The 18,001-nt window shown below is 34.1% G+C and overlaps 1 protein-coding gene across 1 annotated transcript in view; it reads left to right on the top strand.

Moving 5' to 3' along the window:
- RAP1B (RAP1B, member of RAS oncogene family) overlaps nucleotides 1-9,967 on the top strand; it is a gene marked incomplete at its 5' end in the record, with an annotated part of 20,116 nt that extends 10,149 nt beyond the window's left edge. Inside the window, 6 exons of the mRNA XM_023520658.1 lie at nucleotides 1,155-1,223; nucleotides 2,398-2,454; nucleotides 3,374-3,514; nucleotides 5,201-5,344; nucleotides 6,039-6,155; nucleotides 8,392-9,967. Of these exons, the coding sequence (XP_023376426.1) occupies nucleotides 1,155-1,223; nucleotides 2,398-2,454; nucleotides 3,374-3,514; nucleotides 5,201-5,344; nucleotides 6,039-6,125 (498 nt within the window). The remainder of the gene's footprint in view (nucleotides 1-1,154; nucleotides 1,224-2,397; nucleotides 2,455-3,373; nucleotides 3,515-5,200; nucleotides 5,345-6,038; nucleotides 6,156-8,391) is intronic.
- Between the last annotated feature and the right edge of the window lie 8,034 nt (nucleotides 9,968-18,001).

Genomic DNA, 18,001 nt, shown 5'->3' on the forward strand with positions numbered 1-18,001 from the left:
TAAGTCTGTCTGACTATAAGCTATACATACATACATATATACATGTCTGTCTGACTATAAGCTATACATACATACATACATGCATGCATGCATGCATACACACACACACATACACACACACACACACAACCACACACCACACACCACACCCCAAGACATTTCTTTTTCTCTTGAGTTTTAGGTTTTGATTATTTGTCTTCATTTATTTGTTAAAGTGAAATATAGTAATTTTAGAAGCAGTATAATATTTTTCTTATAATTTTAGTCAACTTTTAGTTGTATCTTGGTAGATCATTGGTAGATCATTGGTTCAAGGCCAACATGAGATATGCCAGAATACAGTTTGAACTAAGCACAAAGGGTAGGAACATATTAATGTGTGTCTGTCTTCATTTCAGAGCCCGAAAGGAATGAATTTTGGTCTTTCTCATTGAGAGCTGGCTTATCATATATGTTTTTTATGCTAGAAAATATTAAATAAAACTTACTTTTAAATGCTTTTTCAAATATTACCTTTGACTCTCCAGTTCTTACATTATTTTAGCCATTTTTTCTGTATCAAGAAATAGTATAGCAAGAAAAAAAACATATCTCAGTGGTAGGTGAGGAAGGGAAGATAGGGAAAATAACTTGATGATTAATAGTTCAGAGTTTAACAAAGCCCCACAAGTAAGATCAGCCATCTAATCTAACTTGGCCACTTAGAGTGACCACCTAGCACAGAACTTGACATCCTTGGATCAAACTGAGAAACATGTACAATAAGGCATGTGCTGCTTATTCAGTTGTAATTGTATCCAAAGTGATGAGAAGGTGTCTTGAGTGCATGGTGTGTGTACAAAAAATAATTAGCCACTTTCTAATTAAAATTCAAATTTATGCCCTTAAGACTGAAACTAGAGACATTTAAAAAATTTTAAATATATGATCTCTAAATTTAGAATTACCTAATAAAGAACATAGCAATTATTGATTTAAAAAAAAAAACTTTCTAAGGTAATCTCACCAAATGCATACATTCAAATTCATAGTGGTGGTTGTGTTTTTTCATCTATGGCATAATGACCTATGAGAAATCAATAGTTTTAAAACATATAGATTTGGATTTGTTCTCTTCTTTACACATATAGTGGCATGTTATTTTTTTTTTTCAGACTGTACAGTTTGTTCAAGGAATTTTTGTTGAAAAATATGATCCTACGATAGAAGATTCTTATAGAAAGGTATGCTATTTTAAAAAGGCTTTTGCTTTTGACTTTACTATAAATTCTTGTTGTTTTATGATTATTGAATGTTGTTTACAAAGTAGGATGAAGAAACAGTTAATTTATAAAATTTGTGGGGAAAGTTCATACTTTATTATTGCCTGGCATTGTGTATTTGCCAATTTATGAGAATCTTAAATACCCTGACTCTCTCTGGCTCTCTCTCTCTCTGAGAATTTTAAGTTTATCCTGATCCCAACATTGTAATTTGACACACAAACTTGAGAGCTAGGCCATCTATGTCAAGTGGTAACTCCACGTTCCACACCCCCACCCCAAAGACTAAATACTCTCAGGCTCCTTTCTTTTTAACTTAAAGATATAAGTACAGAAGTCTCCCTAACCTTCCTGCTAATAATTCCTTGAACAAGTACCACTGCCCATAATGGAAAGTTTTATTTCTATGTCCACTAACACAACATGACAAACTTAATGTGCAGACCTTGTTAATGTGGTAGGAAGAGTTATCTTCCACCTTATGTAGCAGCCAGCCCAGCCCCTGCCGCTGTGCAGACACAGTGTTCCCACTTCTCTGTCTCTGTCCACTGTCTACCATAAAAACGGAAAACCCCTTCCTGCACCCCAGCTGTGAGGCAATATAACTTTTATTTCCACATCTAATTCTAAATAACTTTTTCCTAGGAAGTGTTAAGTGAAAAGGGGTAACAGAAATGTATAATTTATTTGATAGCTGTCTTCCATTTCCTTGCTACTAGAAATTTTATGTCAATACAGTGAAGCAGGGGATATGGTTATCTGTGGAAATGAAGGTATAAAGTATGGCAGAATTGAGATAGAATTACTTCTGATATTATCCGAACTATTACTAGTTTTAATATTATTTTGAGCTATTTTAAAATCATTTCCTTTCCAGAATTAAGTGCTGAGCAATTCATGTTGAGCTTGGATCTTATAGGTATCTGTGTGTTGAATCAGAACATGGTTTTTGCACTTAATACAATTTAGGAGATAGTGGACCTTGGTTATCTCGCTATTTTTTCACCTGTTAAAGTATTGTTTGAGATTAGAGTTGCTATAATTTTGTGTGTTTGAAATATCATATTAGCTCTTGTGTATATTAACAGTTTTGTTTACCTTAAAAAATGAAGATGTGTTTTAATTTTTCCCTCAGCAAGTTGAAGTAGATGCACAACAGTGTATGCTTGAAATTTTGGATACTGCAGGAACGGTATGTAAAACAAAGTACCAAAATATATGCACAACTTGTGCAATATTAACCTTGTAAATGCTAGTTCTCTATAGATAAATATTAGCTAAGCTTATTTAAAAATACTGCTTGCATTAAATCTTAAAGCTGTTTTTCTTATTCTTTTGAATTCTGCTTTTTGTGTATGTGCTTTATAATTACAATGGGTCAATTATTGAAGAAATAAGTACAAAAAATGTTTGGATGAAAATTCATAGTCTCACTAGTACTTCTAAAACAAAATATATTACCATATTTTAAATAATGTGGCAAATACTTGGGTTTGTTTGTCTACCTGTTTATTTACATAAATAACATGTTTATTCCTCAGTGAAACATTTCAAATGGTATCTTTCAAAGTATTTACGAACCAGCTATTTGTTGGTATCTGAAGGGAAGATTTATTTTGGATATATGGTATTCATTCAGATAATATTTGAGTACCAGATATGTGGCATGGGCTGTGTTTTTACTCTCAAAGGCTGACAGTCTAGTGAAGGAGGAAAAGTATGGGAAAATGGCAAGATAGGTGTGCATGCTGGTGGACCACATAGAACTAGAGCACTGTGAGCTAGCTGTGAGTAACGGATATTCGATTTGGGTGCCCTCTCCATCATGGTATATTAAAAGGCTGCCCTTGAGTAGCTTTTGGAGACAAGATATTTCCATACCACTTGAGTGTATTTATTGCATATAAACCTGCTTTGGTATTCCTTTTTAAATTAAAAACTTAATTTTTGAAATACCAACTTTTTAAATAGCATCTTGCCACAGACTGTAATTTTAAGAAATGTTACATAATACTGTAATAATCTTCATTGAGCTCTTAGACTTTGAAGATTGTTCAATTAACCTGTCGCAATATTGTTATTTTTTTAATGATTCTTTCTTTCTACTCTAGGAACAATTTACAGCAATGAGGGATTTGTACATGAAAAATGGACAAGGCTTTGCGTTAGTTTATTCCATCACAGCACAGTCCACATTTAATGATTTACAAGATCTGAGAGAACAGATTCTTCGAGTTAAAGACACTGATGATGTAAGCTGACTTCCTAATAAATAAATATATTTTATTTTAAACCCTTATTATAGTGATATCCAACTTAAAAGTTAGTATTTAAATCCAGTTTAAAGTTGATTTATTTGGGGGGATTAGTTTTTCAGAAGCTTTTTCCTTGAAAGGCAAAAATATACTTTTAACACTCATGCATATTTCAAATATATATAATGTGGAAAGTAAGAAACACCATCCTTGTCCCTTACCCTAAAATAAATTTTATACCTTTCCTATTTTTAAATCTTGCTTTTGGTGGGGAGGAAGGAGAGATATGGGTGGCAAATGTTACTAATAGAGCAAATGTTGATTTGGCCATATTTCTGATAGATTTAAGAACCTTTTTAATAAGAATCAGTGCTACATATGAACACACATCTGAAGCAGTTACGATAGAGCCTAGTAACTAATTTTTAAAGGAAACCAACAAATATATTAGACTAATGTTAATTTACATGCCCCTTCAGAGTTCACCATAATGGAGTTTAATCCCTGTAGGAAACTTCAAAAGGATTACTTTAATTCCTCATCACTCTATATTTAGTAGTGCTTCTCAAAATTGATCTTGCATCAAAATCACCTGGAAAGCTGGTTAAAACAGATTGCCAGGCCCTGCTCCCAGAGTTTCTGATTCGGTAGGTCTGGGATAGAGCTCAAGAATTTGCATTTCTAACAAGTTGTTTGTGATGCTGCTGATCTGGGCACTACACTTTTAAAACCACTGTACTATTTGTAATTTAATTATATCAAATAATGTGAGAGCTCAGAGGCACTTTTGGGAAACACTGCCATTTTTTGGACCCTACATATTTACAGCACGCTCAGTGAGCATTTCTCAATTAGTAAATCTATTTTCTACTATGTCTAGTAACTACTGTAGTTTTCTTCTATCATTTGCATTAAAGTTATTTATTAGTATAATAGTCTATGTGTGTTTCTAAAAAGCCAAAATTCTCGATTTCCTAGTTTGGGTTTTTTTCCAAAAATTCTTTAGAAAGTCAGTCTCTAAATGATTAATAGAAGTTTTGCAAAATAAGTATTATTTTTCCAGAGTGTCCTTTTAAAACTACAAATATCACATGTATCCAAACATATAATTAATGTGGCCTACATCTTTAGTAAATGAACATGATATTACTTCTTAGCATTTTAATATATACTATATGAGAAACTAAAAATTCTTCCTTAGGGACTTTCCAAATTTCTGCTTTTTGTGTTATGAAATTGGGAACAATTATTTGATAAGTATATGTGAGGAAACCAGAAAACTTGAAGTTGATTCACATCTCTAAGAGAAACATTTAAAATTTTTGAAATATATTGGCTTTTCACAGCAACACTCTTTTGTACTTCCTTTTTGAAAAGATTTTGTGTTTTGCTTATTATAATTATATCTAAGTCCATTGTGACACAATTTTAAGGGTTTTATTTACCCTTTTATAAATAGATCACAGCTTTTTTCCTAAAACTTTCACATGAAAGGTTCTTAAATTAGCATTATTAAGGCTTTCATGTTTAACTGTAAATTTTATTGTACATTATTAATTTAGTATTTTTCTCTGGCATAATATAAAAAAATCCTTAGAGTTGACTTTTAGAATTTTTTTGATTTGAATTTATATCGCATATTTATTTACTTATTTTTGTTTATCTTCACAAATATATTTTTAGGTTCCAATGATTCTGGTTGGTAATAAGTGTGACTTGGAAGATGAAAGAGTTGTAGGAAAGGAACAAGGTCAGAATCTAGCAAGACAATGGAACAACTGTGCATTCTTAGAATCCTCTGCAAAATCAAAAATAAATGTTAATGAGGTATGGTGAAATATACTTTAAAAGCTCTATTTGGAATTCAGTGTTCAAAATTAATGGAAAATAATGTGTATTAACACAACCCCAAGTTAATATGTACTCAGGATGCTTTGTTGATCTTATAGGCAGAAATCTTTAGTTAAATATATACATGTTAATAAGCAACAGTGCCATTTTAGCCTCTTTATTAAATGCTGGTACAGTAGAATATACCATAAAAAGGAGGAGGCTTGACAGAAAATGATAGGGATGGGGAAGACAGATTAACTCTTCAGGTGTATGAAGGATGTTATATAAAAGACGGAGACATTCAGAAAGGCATGTAGGATTCTTGCCTAGAAGGGGTTTAAAGTCATGTTATAAGGATACATAAAAAGATTTGAAGAGTAGATTGTTTTCTTTGGATGATGGTAAATATTCTAAATGAACTAAGATTGAGATCTCTGTGACTCCTTCAACTTAGTACTTATTTTAAGGAGAAAAATGTTAGCCTTCCCACAAAATAAACAAAACAGAAAAGACCTTGGCAGTTACAAGAATACCTGGTTTTTTTCCCCTCATTTCTTAACTGAATAGAATATTTGCTTTCTAGGGTTCATTTATATCCATGGAAAGTTTGATTTTTTCATTTTATATTTTTTTATTTTTTGTTTTTTGGATTTTTTCCTCCTGTAAATTAAAAATAATATGTTTGCAGATCTTTTATGACCTAGTGCGGCAAATTAACAGAAAAACTCCAGTGCCTGGGAAGGCCCGCAAAAAGTCATCATGTCAGCTCCTTTAATATACTAAATGCATTGTAGCTCTGAGCCAGGTATGTTGATTTATCTTTTCCTTTTTTTCCCCCTTTTCCTCTTTTAACCTCAACTTCATTTAGGGTACTTTTGTCAAGAAAGCAAATATAGAATTTTTTGTTCTAAAAAAGAAGTGGTTACTTCCTTTCTAAGATATCCATGAGTTAGTGTGATACCCTAATAATTGAAATAATTATTTCACTTACATATCATTGTCCGAAGTACGTTATTCCAAATAAGTGAGCATTCTAGATTAAGTTCATCCAATATATACTTGTACCCCAGTGGGACACTGGTTTGTGTTGACAGTATAGTGATGAACAATGTCAATCTGTCTTTGCCTTTTCATTGCCTTAAGCTACTTAAGGTCTGTGAAAGAGTTAAAACAATTGTAAAATACAATATATGCTATGATAGAATACATTCAGTGTGGTACTGATAATAAGTACCCCAGACACATTTATCATATGCCGATACTCTTAGTACTATTTATATATTAATTGAGTTCTTGTAACAATCTTGTGAGGCAGGAACTGTTGTTATTACCATGTTACAATGAATGAACTGATGCACAAAAAGGTTCTTACTTGTTCAAGCCTTGCAGTTAGTAAATAGAGAGCCAGAATGTGAATTCAGTGATCTGAGTACTATGGCTCAGAATTTGAGCCATGGACTGGTTATCCAGTCCATGCTTGGTCACTGCTATTATGAGTACCATAGGAGCATATAACTGGGGCATCAAGCCAGTTAGATGTGAACTCTGGATCCAGGGAAAGTCTGTCAGTAAGATACATCTAAACTGACATCTAAAGGATAAGTAGAAGTTGTGTAGGGGATGACAAGTTCTCAGGCCGAGAGAACGACAAATACAGCGCAGAAATTAGTGAAGGAAAATTAAGCATATCACATTTTTATATAGTTTTTGAAAACAATGATATTAAATGAGTTAATTCTTATAAAGCAGTTAGATCAGCCTGACACATATTAAACCCTCAATTATTAGCTACTGCTAGTTACCAATGATAATGTTTTCCTACTCAGTTATCATTAAACCATATTTTATTGTACTCTTACCTTTAGACACTTTTGATGTTTGTGGTTCTGCTTCTTTCTATACTCCAATAGCACTCCAATCCTGTGTCTTTTTCGTTTTTGACCCTACTCTCTGTTTAAGGCTTTCTGTTTAGAGATATATCCTCTCATTTCTGACCAAAATGCCCATTATTAGCACACATGTCACACATGTCCCTGAGCTAAGACATTCCCTTCTGTCCTTTCCAGTTTGCTAAAATCAATCTGCTAGGATTTAGGAAATTTAGCGAACTCATTCAGACTCTAAATGAGGGATTAAAGTTCAAGGCATTTCTGAAAATTATTTCAGTAGCCACATACATATAACAACGTTTCTGGAACTTGCAACAAGTCTGATCCCCAGAAAAACAGTAAAAAAGGAAACTTTTTTTCAGCCCAGGCATGTATGCAGAAAGTCATCCAAAGTAAATATTGGGCAGACAGTGAGTTCTGATTTTATTTTATTTACTTCACCCAGTTTTTTTTTTAAGTTTAATATTATATGAGTTTAGTATCATACCAACTTTTTCTGACATATATCTAAAAGTTGACAGAATCTGTTTAAACATGGAATTAGAAAGTACATAACTGTCAACTGTAAAGAGCCATCATGAAGTAAATTCTGTTTTGTCAGCTTCTCTGAACCAGCTTTTTAGCCACTCTTATTGGAAAAGTGAGGAAAAAAGGTCTTGATTTTCTGATACTAGAAACCCTGGTGAGATGTGCACTCTGTACTCATGATATAATTCTAGGATTGTAAACACTCACAGAAACACCCATTTTGTTAATATTGCTGTCTGTCTTTTAATCCTAATTCTAATAAAGTTGGCCTGACCTAAAATTCTAATGTGAGTTTTTTGTTCCCCCACTTTTAATCTTTGGAAAATAATACACAGAAATTTGCACAGAGCTACATTCCCTTTTTGTACCTAAAAACTTTTATTTGACTGAGTTTCAAGAAGGCAGCAGAAGTCATGATGAAGTCATTCCAAAAAAATGAAAATGTCTACCCATGCATTGCTTTGCTGTGAATTGTGGTACACTGTCATTAATGTAATGACAAGGACAGGAGCCTGTATTATATTCATTTCTAACACTTTCACACTGCTGTCTTAATGTGTTCTTTTGGATCTTTAGTGTGCTGTTTTTAACCCATCTTTTCATTTATTTTTTTCCTTTTGACAGGTCTGAGGAATTGTTGCCCAATTCAACAGTGCCAGCATTCCAACTTTGTTAAACCTACCAACATCTTAAATGGACTTTCTGTGGTGGTACCCTTTAAGAGGCGGATGAAAGCTACTACATCAGTTTGCACATTCTAATCACTTTCCAGTATCACAAGAGAGATTTTTACTTACATAATAGTCCTAGAGTATGCAGCTGGTAAAACCAGAGGCTACAATCCAGTATTACTGCTAAGAGACATTTTTCATCCACCAATGTTGTACATGTATGAAAATGGTGTACTGTATACTTTAACACGTCCCATACTTTGTATTGGAGAGTACAATAATGTAAATCCTAAAAGCACCACTATTTTAGCATAATAAAAGAAAGTCCAAAGAGCTCCTATATAGACTACTCCAGATAACTTTGCTTCTTTGATACTTGTAGCTTATTGTAATTTTTTTTAAGAAATTCAAGGTCATTATCATTGTATTGTACAAATAAGCGCTTTGATTAACACAGCTATATAGTTTTTTTAATTTTTAAAAAACCTGTGGAGACAGTGATCTTGTCTTTAAAATATGATAGTCCTTTCAGTATAATGTCTTAGGTTAAAGACGTTGCCTTTAATATCTGTTGGGAAGGAAATGTCCAGACTTTTCAAATCTCTTATTATATGTTTCCTTTTTGTTTACATAGGGAACAATGTTTATAGTTGTGTGTACAGTGGGGGTCTACAACAAGAAGTGTATATTTTCAAACAATTTTTTAATGATTTAACAATTTTTGTAAATCATTTTCAGGCTTCTGCAGCTGTAGATTCTCACTGTGAATCCCTTGCTTGCTCATGCATAAGTGTATTTGCAATACCAAATATACAGGTTTAGTATTTTTGCCTGTTAGTGATTGTTTCACATGTGTAACGTTTTGGTTGAGATGTTAAATGGTGGACGAGTACTGTGGATGTGAATGTGGGAAGTAATTTTAATCATGTGTAATTGGTCACAAGGCCTAATTTGCAGTAACTATTGCTGTTTTATTTAACAATGCCTTGTTGCTTTGTATGCATTAACGTTTGGGTGTAAAGATTGTGTGTCTATCCAACAGGGAGCCACAGTATTTAAATTGACCAACCTAATGTTACAACTACTTTGAGGTGGCCAAATGTAAACTAAAAGCCTTAATTAAAGTGGTGCAATTTTGTATGACTTAGCATCAGTAGTTCAATAAATTTGGATTGCCATGCAAGGGCTTGCATTATAATTACTTGCCACTTGAATGTGTTTTCTGTAATGTTTAACAGTGCTAGTAAATAAATATAGGCTTAACTTTTTCAATGTACTAGGTACATTTTACATAGTGTGGTTTCATAATTTAACATTTGGGCAAGCCAAACTTATTAAGTACAGAAATGATGAGTGAAAGATGTCATGTTTTTATCCTAGTATTGTTTGAATATCCACATAATCACCTTTTGAGTTTTTCCTTGGCAAAGAATTTTGTAAATCAAGCAAATTACTTAAGAATATATGCCTTCTGGGTAATGTTCAGTAGCTCTGAGCATAGGAGGAGAATTAAAATACTTTGACAGATATTATGCTTATGAATTTTTAAAAGATACAGGATAAAGTTTGAATATTATGGTTACAAGCCTTTTTGAATGAGGTTGACTCAAAGTACTACTTTCTTTTTAGATAACAGATCTGCCTTTGTCTGTGTGTTCTGTAATTCAGTTCTTTTTTGAAACTTGTAAACAAATCTTAACTCAAACTTTGTAAGTATTTGCCAGCCACTGGAGCATAGCAATTAATTCGTGGTAACATCTAGCTTAGGGGGCCTACTAATCCCCTAAATACATGCTATTTGAATGCGATACTTAAAGTCTTTCATTTCAAAAAGAAAAAGGTCTCCTTCCTTATATATTTCACTCGCAGATTCATGTATTTAAAGGTTCCATGTATCTAAAAAAAAAAAAAGGAATGTTTGTTTTCTCAGAAGTCCTACTTACCGAAGAGACTCCCTTTGGCAAAACTGGTTTTATTTAGAGCCATTGAGGGAAAATTAAACCCCCAAAAAGTGGGATTGTGGAACACTAAAATTACTTCGATTTACTGTCCTGTTACATCCATTTGACCCTCTTTGAGGGCACCCCAATTCAGTTATCTTTAATGTTTGTTGCCTACCAACTATGTACCAATCTGAGTTCTAGGCTCTTAAAAACAAAAATATTCAGCAGATAAAATTTAAGTACTTCTGTGTCAAGCATTGTTCTGGGTCTGAGGATAGAGCAGCAACTGAGATCAACTTAGGACCCTGCCCTCCTAGAATTTATACTCTACCGTAGGATTTCTCAGCTGTAGCATTATGGATGTTTTGTACTGGATAATGAGTTGAGGGGGTAGGGCTGCCCTGTATGTTACAGGATTTTTGTAGCATCCCTGGTCCCCACCCACTCATTGCCAGTCATACCTTCCCCACCCTCCAGTTGTTTCAACGAAAATTGTCTCCAGACATAACCAAGTGTCTTCTAGCAGATTCAGAGACGGGCAGAGGGGGTGTTGAAGGGCAAAATCACTCCAGTTGAGAACCACTGTTTTAATTACAGGTGAATGTTAGGGGTACAAATGGACAGTTTAGTATAGTGAATAAGAGCATGGGCTCAAACCAAATTTCTGGGGTTTCTAATCCCAGCTCTGCCACTTCCTAGCATGTGACCCTGGTTAGGTGCCTTGATTTCTTTATCTGTAAAATGGGAATGATAATATAACTTGTTATTAATTAAAGAGTAAAGTAAATGCCAGTACCATCCTCTAGATCAAAAAATATATATTTCGATTCTGTATTTTACTAATAGAAATAGGGCTGTGGTTACGCAGAAAGTACCATTATCTCCCATATAAAATAGTAACACAACCTTAGGAATGTAAATTATATGTAAACGGACTTTTCTGGTGCTTTAATGGAAAAACACTAAAATAATTCAGTCAGAAAACTCATGAGTTCCTTTTCATCGTGTCCCCAGGCAGAGATACTTGGAGAAACTTGAATTTTAGGAGAAAACCAGAAGGATGTTTCACTTAATTTTTCTAAGAAGTATAAAATCCCTATTTTGACTTTCATGTTTATCCACCTTTCTTAAATATGTAGTCTTTACCACGTATATATTATAAATACAAAGTTTTAAAACTTCCATTTATGAAAGTAAGTTTTACTTTGCTTTTTTAATCATTCTGATTAGATGTGGGGCAGCAAACTTAGAATCAAAACTCATCGCTGCAATATTTTTTTTAAACCTCTGTTTCTTCATTGAATTTAATCCCCATCTGTTCTTTCTCCTCTCTTTTAAATCTTGGAAATGTAGAAAGAAAGGAATTATAGTATTTTATAATTAATACTTTTTCAACTTTATCTTAGAAATCTTAGTGTTTGCAGTCTTCTCTTAAACTATCAGTAAGCCTTAACAAACTATGATTTATAGGACTCAAACTTAAAAATCTGTTCCATATTTTGTTACAGTGCATCAATACAGCTGGTATTTTATGCATGCATGAGAGAAGTGTAATAAATTGAGACTACAACTAAACTTATGTTCCCTTAACATGACTGTTGAGAGAAAAGTACATGAGTATTTGTTAGGATGGATATTGATGATACTTGTCAAAATTGGCTATGAAACCTGTTAAAGGAGCGATTGAATTTGTAGGCTTGACATTAGTTTATCTTTGAAAGGTAGAAATAAAATATTTACTGCTAAACAGATGTTTCCTAAATGTTGCAGGTTTTTAAAAAAAATCTTTTCCACATGTTGCACATAATTTGAACTTGCTCCTTTAAAACATCCTTGTTAGTGGCCTATAGATTACTGACAATAAGAATTAAAAGATTTTGCCCCAAATTACAGAAATCTGATTTTTGTATCTAAGAATCAACAAATGTATTCAGTATTACATGTCTACATGTTTTATCATATAGGTAATCAGTAATTTCTGATTTGTCTGAAAGGGTGTGGAGAGAATTTTTACTCTTGGTATATTACGAACCTGCGTTAACCTAATTTTCCTTATGCAGTGATGAATAGTTACCCAGATTTATTATTTGGGTCAAAATGCAGGTTTTTAATTTTTTTTCCTGAAAACAAAAGCACAGACAGATCTTAGAGTATTTTTATGTGGATAATATATTAAGTCAAAAACTTACGGCAGTTTTTAAATAGGCAAAGATCAAAGACTAATGTTTTTGTCATCTGCCATTATTACCCATTCACATTTCTATTTATAGTGTGGTAGTTTATGTCCCTTGTGAGCACTGAGTTCAGAACAAGAAACTATTATAGTCATGTGCCGCATAACGATGTTTCTATCAATGACGTGCCACATATACGATGGTGGCATACCATATAGCCCAGGCGTGTAGTAGGCTATACTATCTAGGTTTGTGTAAGTGCATTCTATGTTGTTCATGTGACAAAATGCATTTCTCAGAACATATTTCCATTGAGCAGCACATGACTGTACTGTCAAACTTTTGAAAGTGCAACTTGCTGTGCTTTGGGCAGAGGGGAGTAGCAAACAATAAAAGATACAGTAAACTCAGCCCCTGCTAGAAAGGTGCTTAGTGCACTGATGGTGGGGAAGAGCAGTCAAAAAGTATCAAATAAGCAAGGAACCCACATACATTGTTGGTAGTATTGCAAATTGGTACAGCTGCTATGGAAAACAGTATGGAGGTTCCTCAAAAAATTAAAAATGGATATACCTTTTGACTCAGCAATTGCACTTCTGGGTATTTATCCAAAGAAAACCAAAACAATAATTCATAAAGACCTATGCATTTCAGTATTCGTGGCAGCACAATTTACAATAGCTAAGATATGGAAGCAACCTAAATGCCCATCAACAGATGATTGGATAAAGGAATGATGGTTCCTATATACAATGGAATGTTACTCAGCCATTAAAAAAAATGAAATCCTACCATTTGCAATGACATGGGTGGACCTAGAGGTTATGCCGAGTGAAATAAGTCAGAGGAAGATACATACATATGATTTCACTTATATGCAGTATCTAAGGAACGAAAAGAACTAATCAAAAACAGACTCACAAATATAGTGGACACTTTGGTGACAGAGGGGAGAGTGGTTGGGAGGCTGGGAGAATGGGGTGAAAGGTTAAAGAAGTACAAATTAGTAGTTGATAGTTGGGCATGGGGAGCATGGAAAAGGGAATGTAGTTAACATTAGTATGATGGCTAAGTGGAGGGCCAGGGGAAGGAGGGAGTAATTGGGGGGGGTCATTTTATGAACATTATAGATGTCTAATGTACTGTATCCTTGAAACTAGTTTAAATATATATTTTTTAAAAAGTATCAAGTGAAAATCTAATAACTGATACCTAACCACAAATTGTTCATGCTTTTTTATTCATACTAATGCAAGTGACTAACAGTAACAATTGTATTTTTGCTTTGAAATGTATGAACTATTCGAATTATATTTCTATTAGTATTACTCCAGGCAGTGTTAATTAGGTTCTCTGAGCAAATCAGTGATGGAGAACTACATGGCTGGCAGGAAAAAATGAGTGTCTTTCCATACTGGAAATGGAGTACAATCAGATTGCGATGTTGTATAGTGGATAGTTACCAAGTAGCCAGTCTACTATTCTAAATGAGAATCTCATAACTAAAGTAACAGATTTTACAACTGTCTGAAAGATAGCCCAGGGAGGAGTGATGGCAGAGCTAGAGTTGACCTAGCCAACTTGTAGGCTGCTGGAAGCATGAAGTGGTTAGGGTTGGAGCTGTGATGAGAAGAGGAGCCCAAGAAATTTTTTAAAAGAACTAGAGAATTGGTTAATAGCTTAGCTGTGGGGGCTGAAGGAAAGAGTGAAAGAAACATCTGATTATATTAGCAGAACCAGAGGGATTGAATGCCAATGATGATAGAGAAGCCAGCAAGGAATCATGGTTTTTGTACATGAGCAAAAACTTGGTAAGACAAAGTTTACGTTAAGTGAAATATTTTTCATGAATATCTTCTGAGAAGAGGCGGGTTTTAACAGTTGGACCTTGAAGTCACTTACATATAGGAGGCAACTAAAACCATGAATGTGAGTGAAATTTTCATAAAGATTAAGCTTGGAGAAAGAAAAATAAGACAGTCTGGCCTAAGAGGGCTGGGGATGGGGAAGAGAGGGTTGGATTCCAAAGGATTGCTATTAACAAAGGGCAGCAAATAGCCTGAGAATACAACATTCTTGATGGCAGGGAGCAAGATAATGTTCCCCTCCACTTGTCTTATGCTATAGGCCCGCAGTGATTTCATTCATTTGTATCTGTTTCTATATATACTTCTTAGTGAGGAATAGGCTACTAATCTAAGGATATGATAGGATAGTTTTGGAAATACCATCTTCTAATTAGTCTGTGCAGGAACTATAAAGTCTGTTTCAAAGCCATTGTTGACAAACTTCAAATTCAGCTGCACCAAGGCCACAAGGCGTCTTTCAAATACATGTCATTGGAATGTTTCTCTATTTCCAATAATGTAATCATTTTTGTTCCTCTTTTATGGCCCTTTAGTGTTACCAACAAATGTTTTAGGAAGATAGATTTTTATTAACTTTGTTTCATGTTGATTTATTTCTATTTTCTAAAAAAAAAAAAAAATATTGGTGGCCCAGTTACACAGTATGCATTAGTTCCTAGTGCAACTAAGTACCACAAATGTGGTGGCTTAAAACAACAAACTTTTTCTCAAAATTCTGGAAGCCAAAAGTCCAAAATCAGAGTGTCAGCAAAGCCTCACTCCCTCTAGCGGCTCTAAGAGAGAATCCATTCCTTGCTGCTGGCATTCCTTGGTGTTAGGCCACCTTCACTCCAAACTGCCTCCATCTACATAGCTCTGTGTGTGTCTCATCTCTCTCCTTTAAGGACATTTGTGATGGCATTTAGAGACCACCTAGACAATCTAGGGTAATCTCATCTCAAGATCCTTAACCACGTCTGCAAAAATAACATTCACAGGTTTGGGCATTAGGTCATGGGCATATCTTTGGGACCCATTATCAGCCTACCACACAGTGTTTTACTGATTTTGCAGTGACAGAGACCAGTTACTCTAGAATAACCCAAAACATGCTGAATTGAATCAGCATACCTAGGGATTCCCCTAGAGAACTCACCTAGGAAAGCCCCAGAATTAAGCCACTCTGCAGAGATTCTGAGGGAAGCTTAGAATTAGACAAGACTTTCAGGGGTCAATAAGAATTCCAGTCTGGGCTGGTTCCACAATTCCAGAATCAAGATAGCGTCATAGTGTCCATGGAATGCTGTTAACAATGATCTCACCAAACTACCTTCCACTTATGTTAGCATGCACCCTGTCTACCATACCTAGTTTATATTTCTCAGTGATGACAGAAATTTTCCCCTTTCACTTAGATTTAGAAGTGATATAAATAGCAAACTATATTTTCTTACTTTGTTTTTCATTTTCAGACACGAGGGTTTTTCCTCTACCTCACCCCCCACCTTTAATCAGACATATATGTTTCATATTCAAAGAAAATGAGTGCTGCTGAAACCAAACTCATGATTTAGAAGATTATATCCAACTTTTGCACTGAATGGAATTTTATTTATTCTATTTGTGGGTTTTTTTGGTTTTTGTTTTTTAGAAATGGGCATAATGGACAGGCGCACGTATTAAATGATAATTCATTTGGTTGGAGTGAAAGACGTTGAATAGGGATTAATTCAACCCAATAAATTTTAGAGGGGGTTATATTTGTTAGTATATTCTGAATTAGGGGTGAAATTTTTGTCTTTGGATCTTCTTCAGATAAGCCTTAACCATTACTTACTTGAAGCTATGATGCAAGGAGACGGTAAGCTTTTGTGTGGTTTACATGTTTAAGATACATGGTCCCAGAAGTTGATTCAGTTATCCTCTACTAGACCTATTCTGGAAATAGTTTTCATCACTTCACTCATTCATTCCTTTGAATTTTTTGACTTCAATAAAATATGACTTGGAACATACAAGATTTTAACTGGAGACTCACAGAGTTTATTTTATTGGACTAAAAGACAGTAATAATTCTTGAACTACATCTTGAGTTCTTTGCAGAAACTGGACCAGTAGGTAATTACTGTTTAGCAAAAACCTAACAACTAGCTCTTAATTTTTCAAAAACAAAGAGCTACTACCATGCCACTTATTTCATTCTACCAATTCTGTCATAGAGGATGTCACTAAAGAAGGAAGTGTCACAGACTACCCCTCCCCTCATCCTTCCACTTTGAAATAGTACATGGTATTCCTGTGGCCAGGATGTTCTCCCCTTGGCAGGATGTGGCTAATGCCGGATACAGAATCAATGATTTTGTTGCCCTAAGACCTCTGCCAAGGCTCTTGTTCAGGGACAGTAAAGAAGACAGGTCTCAGGATGTCATCCAAATGGGACAGATGGAATTTGTCAGCCGTGGAAAGTGAAGACACTACAGTTCCAGAGGGAGTTTAGAGGGCAAGAAAGAGTCACATAGTGCTGATGGAAATGTGCATTGCAGAGCTTTTGGGTCAACCAAAATTTTAATTTGCTATTTTCTAATGTCTATTAAAATTCAAAGTAGGTATATTCGATTCAGCTATCCAACACTTAATAGCTAGACCAAAGAAATGAAAGGATAGATACACAAGACTATTTATTGCCACACTGTACAAGAAAAAGCAGAAATAGGATGAATGACAATAAAGAATGATTGGATAAATTATGATTCATGTAATATGCAGCCATGAAAAAATGAGTTTAATGTTTAATGGTTGACATGGATTTCTATGAGGTATTGAAAGTGAACAAAGCAAAATACAGAAAATTGTGTTGCGTGTGTGTGTGTATTACATGAGCTTCTAAAAGGTACTGAAGGATACACACCAGTTTGCTAACATGGTTATAGAAGAGGAGAAGGATAAGTTAGGGAGACCTCGGTAGGTAGGAGAAGAAAAGCAAAATTATAGTGGTGGGGAAAAAAAACAGGAGCACAAGCTATAGAGGATTTTCATTGTCAGTATCAAGTTTCTAGAATATAAATTTTAAAAGCTACATGATTGTTATATGTAAAATGAATTTAAACGTGAGAATAATATGTAATAATAAAAATTACTGTGCTAGTAGTAGTAATATGGATTACTTTTAAATTATTTCTTTTTCCCTAAAGTTGTTATGCTATCTTTAGGTAAACACGAATTTAAAAATTTTTGAGTAATTAAGTCATCCTCATAACCTTATACTTAAATTGGAAAAAAAAAATCGTCAAAGAGCCAAAGGAGTTTAGCTTTCTTTTATTATCTAAAATTCAACCTTTCTACACAGCCAAAGAACTTCAGTTGATCTTACGAAGGACAAAAAAGCGGAAAGACTCCCCAGGATGGCAGGCAGTTTCCTAAAGATTAAACTCATTTAAAATTTTCAAATAGGAAGCAAGTATGGATTTTGAAGCACAAATTTATTTGGTGCCCTTTTGTAGCACAGACTCGAGCTTCCAACAAAATTCAAGGACAATATTTGAGACAGACACAGTTTTTTCTTAGCATTATGTTGCACTGCCAATACCCACATTCTATCA

This window comes from Pteropus vampyrus, unplaced genomic scaffold, assembly GCF_000151845.1.
Source record: "Pteropus vampyrus isolate Shadow unplaced genomic scaffold, Pvam_2.0 Scaffold9, whole genome shotgun sequence".
NCBI classification, from domain to species: domain Eukaryota; kingdom Metazoa; phylum Chordata; class Mammalia; order Chiroptera; family Pteropodidae; genus Pteropus; species Pteropus vampyrus.